Source organism: Pygoscelis adeliae, unplaced genomic scaffold, assembly GCF_000699105.1.
Source record: "Pygoscelis adeliae isolate BGI_AS28 unplaced genomic scaffold, ASM69910v1 Scaffold42, whole genome shotgun sequence".
NCBI lineage: Eukaryota > Metazoa > Chordata > Aves > Sphenisciformes > Spheniscidae > Pygoscelis > Pygoscelis adeliae.
This window is the reverse complement of record NW_008824283.1, coordinates 6,930,569-6,947,492: the sequence shown is the minus strand read 5'-3', so window position 1 is coordinate 6,947,492 and position 16,924 is coordinate 6,930,569. Positions and strand designations below refer to the sequence as shown.

Here is a 16,924-nt window from a genome sequence, read left to right as displayed (position 1 = left end):
TGCTGATTTTACCTTCTATTTCTTGTCTCCAACGTTTTGTTATTCCCAATTCTTCAACACTTCTGTGACTTCCTGTGTTGTGAAATCAGATGCTGGTTTTACAGACTTGTTTGTCTTTGCTGCTTTTAGGAATTGTAATCCTCTATTTTTGCGTCCATGACTTCATACTCCTGTGGTCCTGAAATACTGTTACATTAAACCCACGTTGCTTTTGGTTAGTCCATAGGGAATACAGATCACTTATTTTCCTATTTAGGTGCTTGTCGTACAGAGGTTACTGGCATCCAACCAGTTTTTACAGTCTACATAGTATGGATTCAAATATTTGATAGTCACTGGACTCATTCAGCTTCTCGCTGCAGAAATACTGCTACACAGCAAAATTCACTAGGATAAAGCTTAAGTTGAATTGCTTATAGGTAGCCTGGCCCACTATGATATGCCAGGAATCTGACAGTTATGGCCAATGAAGATGATGAGCTATATTGTTTGCTGGTGATCTGCTCTACACCACCACTCCTCTAAGTCACTTTATCGCTTGCTTTTATAATTTAAGATTCACCTCAAATTTGTTTGGATTGCTGTCTCAGCACAACACTTTAGAGGTAGCTTATGCTTGATTGTGCATCTCCACAGAAAAGAGATTAGAAACAAAAAAATTAGCTCAATAATTGCAAAGAATAAACATCACCTTAAAATTAACATTGTTGAGAATGTATCTAGAGCATGTAAAAATGTTTACAGGAAATATAAACTCTCATGCAAGCTGTTCTGAATGCCCATTACCTGCTTGCTCGCCTCCTGACAAAGTTCAGAATGTATTGGTTGTTCATTTCCAGTATATTGCAGCACACAAAATATGCATGTAATACTTGTTTTTCTGTGCATGAAAGTCAGTTAAAATTATCCTGAAAATATAAATTGTTTGGCACACTAAGAATATTCAATGTTTAGTCCTGTTTCCAATTCTGTCAGATGGAGTACAAATTTTCAGGAGTGGCTGGAACGGTTGAATAATAAGAGACAGAGGATGAAATTTGTCCAGACTTGCTCACAAATTAGGGTTGGGCTAGGAGAATTGTAAAATTTTATTTTGTAGTGTTGAAAATGCTAGCAGAAATCAGATGATCTTTGTGGGTCCATGCCAGAGTCACATGGAGAGCAGTATCTGCAGGAAGACTGAGATTGGTGTGCTCCAGCACCCTCCTGACAGCAGTGCACCTCAGTGTGAGAAAACAAGTGAAAATGTTCACCTTTAGTGTGGGTATAATAGCATCGAGTATCCAAGTCCTGTCTCCATTTTGGTTGCTCTAGCCCACAAACCTAGCCCCTGTAAATTGTAGTAAAAGCAACTTAGAAGATCTCCTTAGGAGAGCAGAAAGTGAAGGAAGACTTGGAGAGCCTTTAAGTTAGATGATGAGGTAGCGAGTCAAGATGCATATAACATTTTAAGAAACTTTCATAACCTGGAGGTTATAAACCTTCTAGACCTATGGAACACCACATAAAGCTCTTAGCACACCATTTAATGATTTAGATCTGTCAGACTTCTTGCATTTTAGGCAGTACTTATTTGAGTCTTTGTCTGTAGATAAACCTCTTATATCGCTCTAACCCTGCACATATCCTTTGCAATTCACAGGCACTTCAGGTGGGAGTAGTTCTGCAGAACTTCAGACTGTAACCCTCATGAAAACATCTATTGCTCACTTTCTGTGGGAATCAATCCTGTGAAGATTTCATTTTTATGGAATATATATATTAAGAATTTAGGTAGTTCTATCTATTTACGCTGAGGGTGGTGAAACACTGGCACAGGTTGCCCAGAGAGGTGGTGGATGCCCCATCCCTGGAAACATTCCAGGTCAGGTTGGACGGGGCTGTGAGCAACCTGATCTAGTTGAAGATGTCCCTGCTCATTGCACGGGCGGGGGTTGGACTAGATGACCTTTAGCGGTCCCTTCCAACCCAAACTATTCGATGATTCTATCAGAATAAGTCTTAGCGAGTGACATCACTTACATACGGTTTTTCCTACTGGTAGAATGGTGTTTTCATTTTGTAAAAGTACTAGTAAAAAAGAGCAATTAACCTTATAACCAAGGGAAACTAGTACATATTCTCACATAGAGTAAAGGATATAGTCGCATAGAAAAAAGTTTCTGGAAAGATGGAAGAAGCTGCCACAGTGTTTTCCTCGAAAAATCCTGACATAAATTCTTTTGAACAAGATAGCCATTCCGGTTTATGCAGAAGTCTGACATACTGCTCAGAAATTCAGTTTGTCTGAGGCTGCTTTAGGCTTATTCAATATAAAATCCATCCAGAGGTCTGGTTCCAGCTACACGTGGAATAATGACTGTCTTTTGATTTGATATGATAGGCAGAATAATACTCTCTTGCTGTAATGTTATAGCAATGGGGCCAAGTAAATTCTCTCTACATGCTGCAACCCACATCTCTTGCTCTCACACAGCAGAACTGTTGGGTTTTTTCTCTTGAGATTTATCCCCCATGGTGGGCATTTAGTCAGACCCTTTGTGTAAAAGGTGGCTATGTAGTGGTGCTGCCTGAACACTTCTTTCTGGACTCTGTAATCCTATGATCTGATCCTCATCATCTTTGAGAGATCTAACTCTTACTAGAGATGAGATTCCTCCTATGGAACATGGGGTACTGACAAACTACATGGTTGGGTTGCTGTTACATAGAATCCTAAGGGATATTACTTGAGATGGTGTATTTTTCATTCAGCAGTTTTAATCTAGTATTGTAACTAAATTCCACTAAAATACATTCCCCCCTATAGACTGTAGCCCAGTCATAATATTTATATGATAGTATTAAAATGCTGTGCCTTCCTCAGTTCCACTTGGGGCTTTTCCAAGTTCTTTTGCTTGGTTATTAGTTGCATTCAGTTACAGCTTTCTAGTTCTTGTATTTCCCTTTAACTCAGTATTTCTTTGTAAGCCAAATTGTATCCGATAAGAACCCTTGACTGACAAACTGTTTGACAAAAAGGAAACACACAGCTGTTACTCTAACATGGTTATTAAAGGTGACCTAGATTTCACTCTGTGTTTCGTATTAATTAAAGATCTTTTACTCAGCCTTCCTGCCTTTCTTCATTAGCATGGGTGGGCAGAACCTTCTCCGACAAAGCTGCCAACAAGTCCTAAATTTGTTTTTGTTGATAAAAACCTATCACAAAACAGGCAAGTCGCTTGTCACGGAACATAAAACAAGCATCATATGACACTAGTTTTCCCTTGCTGCTGACCACTGCCACCTGTGACTTAGGAGTCTGTTGTGTCACTCTATTACACCTCTCCCTGAGCTGCATTATCCTGAAGGCCCTCATTGCAAGAATGTTTATTATTAAATAAAGGAATTTAGGAAAGCTAGAAATCTGTATCCCAGCCTTGCCTTTTCATAATTTCATAAAATAGGTAGCTAGAATGTACAGAATGCAATTCATTTTTTTATAAAGCTTCTTGTTCAGTGGGGAGCTGACATCAGCAGCCAAATTGACTGAGGAAAAATGAGTTACAAGAAATTGAAGCTGAGGAATACAGACTGTGTGTTGAACGTTATAAAAGATTCTCTGCTTACAAAGTGGTTCTCTTGTGTTTTTCAGAGGAGAAAGGAACAGCGTATGTTATAGAGAAACACATGAGAATAAGCACAGAAAAGTTTTGCATGAATACTTGGATGAAAACAAAAGTCATTAAGCACCTGGAGGCATTTACTGAAAAAGAAATGCCAAAACAAATATGGCTTGATGGTTTGCTGGTAAATGAACAATATAGTCATTTCACTACATTGGAACAGCATCTACAATAAAAGGAGAAGTTTGCATTTATTTAGAAAGGGTGAGAGAAAATGCATGCACAATAAATAGGGAACATAGCGTGAATGCAGAATGGACTTGACCTTGGAGGGATATAGGGAGGGAGGGATGACCTACAAACTAGTAGGAGACAAAGTCTCCAAAGAATCTGTTTTTCTGATCAGACTTGATCGCAACCTCGCAACCAGTGCCTGTCACACTGAATGGCGGCTCAGCCCACAAAGACAGCACAGCCAGCGCTCCACAGCTAGTGGAGACCTGTTAAATCCAAAGCTACCGGCTGTGCCTGTGAGAGTCACTACTCCGCAGCTCGTAGGAGCTTGGAAGGGTGTTGTGAGAAACATGCTTGCCACAACAGCGGATTTCACTCAGCATGTGGTTTGGGCTGTTGTTGGCTCAGGACATTGGGCTGGGTGGATCTGAGCTCTGGCGCTGTCTGCCCGTTCTCAATTATTAGCGTTTGGCTGGTTTTGTGCCAGGGAAAGGACAGCTTTCCTGCACTTGCAGATGTGGGGCACTGGGAGTAACGGCACCGCTAGCCCTGTCTGTAGTGTTTCAAACAGTATTTGCTTCAACATGCTGCCTGCCAGGTTCGTTTGACGCCTCCCAGTACTGGAGAGTGATCAGTAACTCCCTATTAATCTTTCCCCCACCTCACTGTACTTTTCCTCTGTCCCTTCTTTAGAATGAAGTGTTCATGCTGTTTGTCTCTCTCAGACTGATCTACTTCATTTTTTTTATTTATCGCTGTGAACAAGGCTGTATTTCAGGATATTAATTCTGGACAGCTTTTGTCTGAGAATTTTGTACACCTTAAAACAGTAGTGCAGGGGCTGCTACTTCTGCCTTTGTGTTTTGTAAAAGTTTGTGTAAGACCTTCCTGAGTGAAAGCAGGGAACGGCCCCCCAAAGGCTGGCCCTCCTGCTGCTGTCTGGTCTGGAGGGCGCTCACGCTGTGGTGCCCAGAGGCAGGCAGGCTCTTGGGCTGCTGGTGCAGCAACAACTGGCACCAGTGCTGGCACTGGGTGCTGCTTCCCTGAAGGATCTTCAGATTGTGTAAAAGAAGGATTTGATTAATTGCTAGTGCTAAGGGCTGGATTGGGTTGGGACGGACGCTTGAGAGAATAAAGACTAGCTGGGCCCAGTACGGAAACTGTTGGGAAAAGAAGGCTGAACTCAAATGAGGAAACAACAAAACATATGATGAGAAAGATTGGGAGCAAAGGAAATCAAGTCAGGTTGATAAAAGTGCTATGAGTCTGAGAAAGTGAGGAATATTTGGTGATAAGGCCTGAGATCGCTGGTAGTGAGCCTGGGACACAAGCTCTGCAGGGGGGGCTTTGGGGATGTGGCAGGAGGGCTGGGACGCTGGGTGGCATGGATGGGGGCTGGGCAGGCTGCGGGGCCAGGACAGAGTGGCGCAGGTGAAGATGGAGCTGAGGAGTCTCTTTCCACCAGAAAACACACATATCTTCCAGAGCCTTCCTGCCTCGTCACTGTGTACTTGAGAAACCCAAAACCAATTTGCATATCTTTGTCCCTGTGCACTAGTGACCATCTACGCAGAGTTTAACTATTAGACTACAGGGGGATTTATTGTTTTAACTGCCGCTATTCCAGTTAGACATCAATGTAGAGGTCTAGGTGGTGTACCTTTGTTACGCATGAGTTTCCTTGTGATGGAATTAGTTATTTCAGCTTTTGGTTTTTTTACTCCACTACATTATATGTGGAGTAAATGTTACGGAAATGTTATGTGGATTAAGTGTTATAAAAAAAAGTAAAAAAAATTAGAAAATGCCGAAGTTAATGTTTGTAGCTGCAGTCTTCAGTCAGTGCTTTTGTATATATTTGTTGTGGTACGCACTTTAATTACAGCATAGTCTCATGTTGCTGTTAAAAGACTGGATTCGTTTCTTGTTGTCTAGGGATGCATCAGGGTTGTGTAGGGAGGGAGCCTGTGTATATAGAATCTGTTTATTTGTTGCAGAAACAGGAAAATTCTAAAATGGGGACTGTGAGGAAGATAATTGCATGAATGCTGTTCAGAGAATTGGGTTGTATGTCTTCTTGCCAGTGGTTTTATTAATTGATTCTGGGCAAGTGACTTGCACAAACTTTTCATGGGTGGTCACTAGTGATGTAATCCTCGGTTTCTGGCTGACTCAGCTGAGATATTCAGAAGTGCTGAGGACTCACAGCTGCAGCAAAAGTCAATAGGAGCTGCGCTTTGAACACGTTGTGCTGTGCAACGCTAATTACTTTGAAAAGCCAAGTCCCAATCATCTGCAGACTTATAAATCAAACTCCAGAATCTAAAGTATATCCTTAGATCTTGAAACTGATCCTGGATTTCAAACCTGTGCTTTTTCATATCAGGCTTGCTTTATCGCTGTTACTTAACCTGTACAATGCTCTCTGTCTGGTGAGATTAAGAGAAATATAATTGTATAAACCAACAGTAATGCTGGATAGAATGTATCTAAATCAGAAACGAGGACCTTTTGTTTAAATGCTGATGTAATTGCTCCAGACTGAGTAAAGAGGCTGACAGTCCCTCAAGGAAAAGTGCTGCTTAGGCACCCGTATCTGGTGAGATAATAACCACAGCTTCCCGTCTGGCTTCTGAGCAGAGTAAAATAGGATGGCAGCCCTTCTACCAGCATCTAGGTTTGGCTTAAGGTCAGTTTTGAGTCACTTGTTCTATGTTGGTTTAGTTTATCATTCTCACTATTGATAGCTGAATTGGTGACTGATATTTTTGTAGCTCTGAGTACTGCTTGATTTTGGTAGATAATTTCTACTCTTAGGAAAAATGCTGAGTTTGAGCACTAAGGAAAAATCTAATGCACTTAACTGTTGGTTTTCTCATGGTTCTGTCAAAATGAAAACGAACCTACTTCTCTGCAAGAGAATCGCTTTGAAAAGTAATTTTCTACTTGTTCCACCTTTAATTAATGCTTTTCTGACAAATTCAATATTTAGAGTATTGCTGTCGTGAGGGTACCACTGTGTTGGGCAGTGTTGCAGACAGACCTGTAGATAGACGAGTTTGTTGCTTTTGTTGCTTCAATGATTCTCTTGGGAAGAAATTACCTTCCCTGTTCTACAGTGCCTGTAGGAGTGTGTATTATAGGAGAGCTGGGACTTCAGTTATGAATCTTGATGAAGCTTTTGTGATTTGAGGAAGGTAATCAACAAATTCTAGGCATTTAAATTACTGGTGTATTCAAAATAAATTTTCCACTGATTAAAATAAAGTCAGAAAAGCTATTATAAAAAGATTGAGCACTGGTAACTCTATTTATTGTAATAAAATTAATTCTTTCTTATAAATTATAAATTAACTGCACCATAACAATTTCATGTATATTAACAATTGGCTTTGAAGTTCTCCACTTCTTACAGGCAAGAGTGTTTTCTTTTTTCAAGGATATAAGTGTTTAGAAACTATAAACTTTGGGGATAGAGGAATGATGGTTCTGCATTTAACATTGTTCTTCCTCCTAAAAGAAAATTATAATAATTTTCCCAGGCTTCCAGTAAATACTGTAGCTGAAGCCAGCACAGTATTTTTGAACACTGTAATAAATGTTCCATAATTGCCTCTGGTGGCAAGTTCTCTGGCTAGGGAATCAGGTTGGCTCCTGCAGTTGAATCATATAATATGATTTTCCTTCACTGCTGTAAATTGGCTCTGGACAGCTTCACATGTCAAATTTGACTACAGTTTTCTGGATCTCACTAGGCAAACTGTGTCATTCACTCCCTGCATTCAATATAAAAAAGTGGTTTCTAGTGTCAGGCCAAAAATATGTAGAAAATCTTCTATTCTATGAGGGCAAGACACAAAAATAATAAAGAAATAATGAATAAAATATTTTAGATTGAGAGTCAGTAGAGAAAATATAAATACATGGGAAATGTTAGGAATAAAGGTGTGTTCTGTGCTGAGACAGATTAAGGAAAACAGGAAGCTATGTTTCACAGTTTCAGAAACAAGCAGTAATGGCAGGGAGTTGCTGCTGTAAGATCAAGGCAGGATTTATTTCTTACATCTTTACTTTTATTTGTAAAATTAAGTGCAACTAATGTCATCTATAGGCATAAGAAGATGGTTTTGGTTTGATAAATCTGGATTTCATACATGTGATAATTTTCATTTTGTCTGTATCATTTTTTACCTTCTTCTCTCCTCTTTATAATTGTGAGATTTCTTTAAAAAAAAAAAAAAAGTTATATGCAGGTGAATTTTACTCAGCCAAGCTGTGTAGGAGTTAGTAACCTTACAAGATTTGTAGGTTTGGGGTTGTTGGGTTTTTTTGGTTTGGGGTTTTTTTGTGCGTGTTCTTTTTTTTCCAGACATCACTTCAGTCCAGCAGGAACATAAATTTAGCCTTATTAATAAAAGTGAATGGTATGAATAAAAAGGCATATATATTTTTTTATCTAATACAAATGTCACTCAAAAGCTCCTGTGTTGCCAAGCAAAATGAGGAGATTATAATGTATAATGAGCATATACATGAAAGCTGATTATGGAAGTGTAGAAGGAATCACAGAAAATAAAATAGGGAGCATAAAATCATAACTTAGAAATAAAATGTACTAATCAGATTTTTTTACTGCATGAAACACTGATTGTCTTTTGGCTTACATGTGGTGTTCTGTTTATTTTGCTAAAAAAAGTTAGGTAAAGGACAAAGGATTTGAGGAATGTTTATAGTCAGATGACAGAATCTGTTTTGTTGACAGGTGGCAGAACTTCAACTACAGAAAGCTATTTAATTTTCCTACTTATTTCTTGTGTTTTACCTTTTCCTTGTCAGTATTTGTAAATGTGTACTAAAAATAGATGTTACAGAATGTACGGAGCTTTTCGCAATAAGTTAGATTATAGATTAAACAATTACTTTTTTTCATTTCTCTCAGTTTACTGCTTCCATTTCCACTAAGTCCAAAAATATATTTTTGTGTTACAACTTGACAAATATAACGCAAACCAACTTGAAATCCTCAGATCCCTGAGCTAGTTATTGCATTGTTAGAAAATCTGGAAAGTAGTCTGGGCTGGAAGTCTCTTGGAGTAATTGGAAGTCAATAGCGGGTGGGCAGGACTGACCTACTGAAGTAATAATGAAATAGCACTGTGGCATTGCAGTGAGAGGGAGCTCAGGCACCGGCAGCGTGCTTGGTGGATGCCTGCACCCTCACTCCAAGGATGAAGCAAGGGAAAAAAATGAATGGGACTGGCAGGAGAAATAACAATGAAAGGTGATGAGAAAGGCCAAAAATTCCACCCGGGAATGTGGAGTATCACAGTGGTAGATGGAGAAACCTTCAGGTTTATTACTGCATTCTGGCTGTTTATGTTTATGTTGATAGAGACATTGGTGTTATGTCAAAAACTGTTTTGCAAAATACCAGTCTACAGATTTCTCTGGTGTCTTCCTGTTTGTCTGTACCGCATTGGATGGTTAACTGCATTTATGATTAACATACCACAACAAAGCTGGTGGATTCATAATGTGACTGCCATTACAAATTCAGCATTTACCAGCAGATACCTGACCAGCTGCTCAACTGCAGAGTTGTGTCAGCTTAAACTAAATTCACTGTGGTATGTCAGAAGATCCAGTATCACTAGCACTACTTTCAGATGAACACCGCGGTATCAGGGAACATATCAAAACATCTGGTTTCATTCTGAAAGATGTCTTTTGGTGAGCAGAACTATCTATGTAGCTTCCTAGGTAGATTTATGTTGAAAAGTCACTTCATTCTTGATAGGATTTTGTCTATTCAAGATCTGCCCCTAGATGAATAGTTAAGAAGCAGTCCTTTTTAAAGCTATAGCAGGAGCTCGACAGCTAGACCCTGAAAATCAACACCAAACGTCGGAATATGAAGGGAAACTCTAGTTGTCACCTTGCGTTAATATAGGCGGACAGTTTACTGGCTCTCAGCTCTCTAGTTCCTAAGGCAGACTCAATGAGAGGCATTTATAATACATATTATTAATTTTATTTGGAAGTCATTCAGGTACTGCGATGAAAGGCAGCAGTATAAAAGTCTTGGAGAACCATATGTGTTTAGGGTTTTTATAGTGGTGGTAGAGTCTTTGGCTGATGTAGAGATTGAAGGCTTAAAAACAAAGTTAACAAGTTAAAACAAGTTTTAACAAGTTAAAAACTTGTTAAAACAAGTAGTAAGCACAGATATTTAAAATGCCGAATGTCCTGCCATCCCAAAGCACTTTGTTTTCTACCTGTCAGAGAACTGAGGGGTGAGAGACGGAGCCACAAAAAGGCTGTTCCTTGGTAATGTCGGTCCATAAACACTTTCTGAAGCAGCAGGGCTGCAGGTTTTTTGCCTTGCACTTTGCAAAGAAGTGCCCTGTGCAGTGCTGTGGTGCAAAGGGCGATGACTGCGGCTTCTGTGTTTTTCACTGCAGAATAAGCCACAGGGTTCTGACTGCGTAACTGCAGGGCAGAATTCCTTCCTTCCCAACAAGGGAGCCTCCTACCCAGGGCTGTCTTTGGGTAAATACTTCAGTGCAGCTATCTGAACCTGTTGTGCATGGTAGGAATAAAGCTTATATTTCAAATGAAGAGGCAAGAAACAGGTCAGGACAGGGATCAGATCTAGCCCATATTGGTAGTAAGAAGACCAGATTTTAAGTATGATTTATTCCTCTTAAATACTGAAAGTATATCTGTGGGCTTTTCTTCATCAGAGTCCAAAATGTACGATAAGATATCTAAGTCCAAAATGTGAGATAAATGTAAGATAATGGTCCAAGCAGCTTTTATAATCCAATTGTTCTCACTCCTTGGCAAGAAGGAACAGTCTCTCTCTTGATTGTTATGTGCTCTAGAAGTTTCCTCCTTCCTAATATAAACGGTTCTTCCCAGCCCTGGGCTTTGTCACTGTGGGGGACGTACATGCTGCTTATTTTCCCCAAACAGTCCTTAACCAGCTCCCTGAAAATCCCTGCTTACAGGGCAGGAGGAAACCGCGGGTTTTGCCCTTCCCAACAACCTTCACGCAGGTTGTGTGCATCCTGCCAGATGCGAGTATGCTACAGGTTACTGCCGAACACTAATCTGATTTTATGCTTTCTCTCTCTTGGAGATTGCTTTTGGTTATTGGCTGCCTGAGTGATGCAAGCCCGATGCCATGCTCCCATGGCACTGGGAGCAGAGTGACGTGATCCAGAGCAATCTGACTCATTCACTCGCACTCTGTCTTCCCAAGCAGGGAAGTTCATGACTGCCCAATGCAGAGGGACGTTTCTGACACGTCTCAGGCAAAAGCTCGGTGGCACTGTTAATAGAGCATGGCTGTCTCATTTGTAGGCTCTATTCATCTGACAGCTAAGAATTATCAATACTGATGCTTCACTCCCTCTCTCTTTTTCTCCAAGCTAGTGATTTGTCTATGTTATGGGTAGGTAAGCTTGACAAAACATTACACATTAGCAGCTGAGACCATGTTTGAAATGGGAAAATTGCTAGCAAACTGCTCCATTAGAGACCCAAATAACAAATTCTTTCTTTCCCTCAATGAAAGAGAGATAGTTAAGGCCCAAATTAATATGTCTGTCTCCCCTACTCTGCAGGGGAATCACTCTTCAAGACAAATGGCTTCGTCACTCCTGAGAGGGTGAGCTGGCTCTACGAAGGCTGCGTTAGGCAGAGTTTTTTATCCTTTGTGTTTTGCCATCCTGGGTGTGAGCAGTACAGGCGCCAGATTGAGGAGGTGATGAAAAGATTTGCACCTCAGTGAACTTTGAGATGGATTAGCATGGGAATTTGAGTGCTTATTCTTTACTCTGGGATAGTTTTTCATATTTAACTGCATAGTTTCCCCCGTTTGTTTTATTTTTTTTCTCCGATATGTTTACTTTTTGCTCTCATTGCTGCAAAGTCATTTAAAGAGAGGGGGAAGAAGGAGGACTTTATCCTGTCTAACATCGTGTTATTACAAGAAAAATGCATCTGAATCCATTGGGCCCTCATACTTTCCAATCTCTGATAATATATTAGAGAAGAGAAAGGAAATTGTTCTTGTCCTTTGATATTGTTGTCAAAGACTCTAAAATAAAGCTTCGAGAGGCAGACAGAGCATTGCTGCGTGTCAGAAGGGGGGAGATATGCTTCAATTCATCTAAGCGATACAGCTGGCAGCAGGCAACATGGCACAGTGAAATGGGTAACTGAAAGGAGGAACAAAAGCCCCTGAGAGGTTTGAACATGGCCAATTTATTTTATCAGTTTTGTGAATTCTACTTGTGGAGTCTTTTAAATAGATCTTCTTATGAAATACCAGAGGAAAATGGAGGAAAATTCTGTTGAGTTGTAAGAAATCTTAGATGTGGGGGATAGTAGTTCAAATGATCAAAATTTAGCCTTTTAGGAGTGTGTCTCTTTTACAGAGTTCTCAAATGTGTTGTAAAATTATTTGATAGTATATTCTGGTGACACACACAAAAAAATTAACTCACCGATGTTGCTTTGCACTAGCACAGGTAGTTTTATAGTGTATGACAGCAGTTCATAGTATGCAGGGATAGACCATGAAAAACACAGTTTTCCAGAGGTCATGTTCTAGGTAAACTAGGTAATTTTCTCTGAAATAAAATGTGGCTGTAAAACTTAGATTAGCTTTTCACTTTTTGGAGAAAAAAATGACAACACTGGGTAAGAACTCTGTTTTTCACTTTACTTGAAAGGTGGCACCTCTAGCAGCAGTTTCCCATTATATCATGAATAACACGGGCTTATAATTAAGCCTTCATCACCTTGAAATTGCCAGCACCCCTTCTGGCAAAACCTAGTGTTTCCTAGAGATTTTTAATCCTGTACTGTCCTTCACATGTCATTTATGAGCTCAGATGAGGTGAAAGCACAAAGTATTAATACAAGTAATTTGTTTTCTACTATTTTAGTTGTGTAGCTGCATTGTGTTTTTCAGCCTATGCCTGCCAATCTATAACGTGCATTTATGAAAAAACAAACAAAAGTCAGATTAGTACTTCATACTTTTAAAATACCTGCTTATTTAATGCTGTACTTTATGTAATGCTCCAAGATCATTTTGTGTCCAACTTGGAATCCACCTGCAAACACACCCTGATGAGAGCACACGGTACTGTAGCTTGTTGCTTCTCCAGTAGCATCTGCAAAATGTAGTGTGCTAAGCATAATGTGCTATGTGTAGTCTTTAGTCCTTCATTTACAAAGAGCTTCATACAATTAAAAAAAGTAAGGTGCTAAGGTGAAAATATAGCAGCAGATGACAACAGCCTTGTCCATCTATTTCTGTACAGGCCATCTGCTGCAAATTTTGTAGGAAAGGGTGAAGAATTCAGTACTGCTTCAGAAGGTAGCTCTCTGAAACAACTCTTTTTCTGTATTCCTCTCCACCTTTTCTAAAAATTTCATTTTTTCGTATTACTCGGGATCTGTGGCTATGCTAATTTTGGCTTTTTTTGCCCTTTGGTGGCAAAATTTCTGTGTGTATTTCCACCCTTGAGTCACTGAAATTTCCTTGGAATTTTAAGTGATTATAAAAAGGGGCCATGTTTCCCCCCATCACTATATTTGGGTTTCCCTGTAAGGACTGCTATGCTGCGCCTATGTGCAGCATGTGTGAACCCCCAGTTTCCACACATAAGGCAAGGGAATTGGACAAGCATGGCCATCTTTTGTTCCTAGAAGTGTCTGCATAGAAATACTTGGGAGGAGTTAAACACCAAACTGGCAAGCTGACAAGAAGCCTTTATGGGAAGAGTATGTGTACTGCTAATTCTGGTGACAAACACCCAACAATAGTAGCGTGCTGAAGCTTACAGCAATTTGCATTTCACTGTGGACTTGCCAGAAATGAAGCACGTTATATTTAGACCAACTGGAAGGGAAATCTCAGACACTAATTCAAATCACAAAACAAGGAATAGAAGTAACTCTGATCACAACCTTTAAAATAGACTGCTACAGAAATAAAAGAGTGCATGCACTTTGACTGTACAAGTTGGCTGTGCAAGTATCACAATATTCATGACTTAAATAGTTTCTTAGAGTATAACTGAGCTGGCAAAATATCCTATTTTCAAGGGGATTTTTCTTTTGTCTATTGAAAGCGCAGATCAACAGAAGGATAGGCTGTGCAATAGAGGGCTGATGGGCCTTACAAATTTTCTCTACATTATTCCCAGGTCCTTTAAAAAACATTATTTACTTCTCCCTGCATCTCATTTTATCTCCCTTCCCGGTTTTAAAATTTTTTCTCCCCTGTGCCTTGCTGCAGCAGCTCTAAATTACTAGAGTGATTCATTCCATCATTCCAGTATGTTTTTGTTCAAGCAATTCTAAACCATTTCCAACAGCAGATTTTTGCTATTGAAACTGTTTCTTTTTATGAGATTTTTGGAAAAAATATACAACGTTTGAATAATAAGTAAGAGCTAGGTAAAATCAAATTTTGCTTTCAGTTCCAACTCTGTAGAATTTTAGCTGCCACGGTCATTTGAATTTGTTGTATGGGGATCAACTTTTACATTTCTAGTTGAGATGAATATTTAGGTTTCATCTGAGGAGAAGATAGTCCTTTTAGCAGAAATTTGGGGAACTTGCTGACAAAGACTTGAAAATACTTCTGGGAAGGAACAGAAATTAATCTTAGTGATTACTGTATGCGGTATCTTAAAGCTGCTTACATTTTATGTTGGTGAAACATGCATTTATGATACTTCATGAAGAATACTTCTTTCAGACCAAATCTCAGAAATGAAAACAACAGCATTTTCATGTAGTCTGGACCGTATTTTAGAACACCTTCAGTATTTGGTAGTTAAAATAGGAAGACACAGTCCTTTTTTGCTCTGCTTTAACATAGACTCTCCCCCCACCCCCTTAAAAATCTGGATTCATATTGCACTGAATTCCACTTTGGTTTTCAGCGTGTTCCCACAGATTGTTGCTCCTGGGTTGCTCTGATAGTATTATTAATCTGCTTATTAAGCTGTCACAACATAACATAGCTTTTAGTTTAGATAGCTATGTTCTATTTGCAACAGCTAGTCAAGGAAAGCGTCTGTATTTTCTGCCTTAACTTTGATTAAGTATATATATACCTACTATTTTTCATGAATTCCGTGAGCTTTAAAGACGTCATGTCTGTAGCCTTTTTTCTATACAGATTTAGTGTAATCAGTGAGATGATTTTATTTTTGAAGTTATTTTCTCAGTATTTTCTCCATTTCGTGGCTTTCAAAAGGAAAATTTGATTCTCATAAAGACTCTATAAAATTGTTTTATATTTATATAAAAATTTGCTATCATGTTTAATGTTATTCCTGTCCTATAACTATGTAGTTAACATGTATATTACTTTGTTTGTTTTCAGACGTTTGGAACAAAACCTCATCAAAATCATTCCCCCTGGAGCTTTTACGCAGTACAAGAAGCTTAAGAGAATGTAAGTTTTAATAACAAGACCAACATGCAAGAGCAATCATGAATCTTCTAGCTTCAAGTTCAGTATCTTTATTTTAGAAACATATTGGCAATTTCTATGTTGAAATCACTGGGGATTGCACAAATAATCTCTTCAAAGTGTAAGCAACAATGGAATTTGGTTCAGCATGCCTAACAGTGCATGGAATCCTTAATAATGCTTAATTTCACTTCCTATTATAAACGATGTGAGCTAATTAGTTGTTAGTCTGTTCAGACTTCAAATCTACTTCCTCAGAAAAGATTTTAAGTTCTGTTTTTTTCTCTCATTCATTCTGGTATCTGTTTGCACCACTTCAGTTTAGTTGACCCCAGTTATAGCAGGAGTGCATGTTCTTGCAGAGTAGTTAGGATTTTTTTGTAATGCATATAATGTCCTGATGCTGAAATGCTTTGACTGTTTACAGGAAAAGAAAGAAACCTGCCGGAGCTTGTTTTCTCTATTTCTTAATCGCCAGTAGATACCCAGACAATTCTTCTCTTATTAGCTCTTGTGTTTTCTCTTTGGATTTAAAAAACATAATCCTGATTTGTAGCAGCGTTCTCATGCAGATAACCTGGGCATTCCCCCTGGTGGGCCTTTCTTTTCAATTTTAAGTGATATGTGAGAGGTGTTGTGACAGTAGTACAATGATACAGACAATGGTAAAACAAGTTACTCCTGCTTCACCATAGTGTCAAGACGTTGATGGGTACCACTGGACCAATAACTTCCAGAAGTCATTCAGGCATTGTAGCTCAGTGCTAAGGCTGCTAAAAATGTGCCTTTACAGTTCTTGTTTTCTGATGTGAACAATACTTATTGGAATTAAGAAACTGTCAGCTCATTTCACAGAAGGCAGTGGATTCTCAGATAGCTAATGCTTTTGGAAACTGAAATGAGCTTGCGCTCTACCTTTGGATTTAAGGGTAAAATCACTGTTTGCCAGTCCAAACTTATCAAGTTCCTAGAGCTGAAAAGCTGTAAATATGGATCTTAATATTTAACAGGTCGAATCATCAATCTTATAGAGTCTCTATTCTTCTGTCTCACTTTCAATATAGCTGTATGTATTTTTAAACAAGTACTGTATTAGATAGCTAGATGGTAATTTCAGTGAAAAATGACGGATTCCTTTTCAGTGACCTAACTTGTAACTTTTTCATTATTAAAGTCACTACTTAGTTCTTTCTGAGGTATGACTAATTTTGGATTTTGGCAATGTTTTACTGTCCTTCCATTTTTCATGATTGGTGAACTCTAGTTTTATGGGAATTGACCAAAAAAATGTTCTTTAACTTGACTAGCTGCTCAACCCAATGCTCCACTTACTATGTGAAATGATTAATGTTAGAATTTCACAGCAGAATTCCATTAGCAAGTTGTGTTAACAGCTTTCTGGAGTATAATTGGCATACTCATTGAGATCTGAACTCATAGTTAAATAATAAATTATTGTGCCAGATGATCTGTATCAAAGCTTAGTTAATGTGACAGCATTTTGTGGAAGAACTTGGGATAGATATTTAGGCTGCAGAATGTCCCATAACAAACATGACATTTTGCCATTTGGTTG

At 38.9% G+C, this 16,924-nt stretch overlaps 1 protein-coding gene across 1 annotated transcript in view; it reads left to right on the top strand.

The window, feature by feature from the left end:
• SLIT3 (slit homolog 3 (Drosophila)) overlaps positions 1-16,924 on the top strand; it is a 260,861-nt gene that overhangs the window by 73,110 nt on the left and 170,827 nt on the right. The window contains exon 7 of the mRNA XM_009318576.1: positions 15,259-15,330. Coding sequence (XP_009316851.1) covers positions 15,259-15,330 — 72 coding nt within the window. The remainder of the gene's footprint in view (positions 1-15,258; positions 15,331-16,924) is intronic.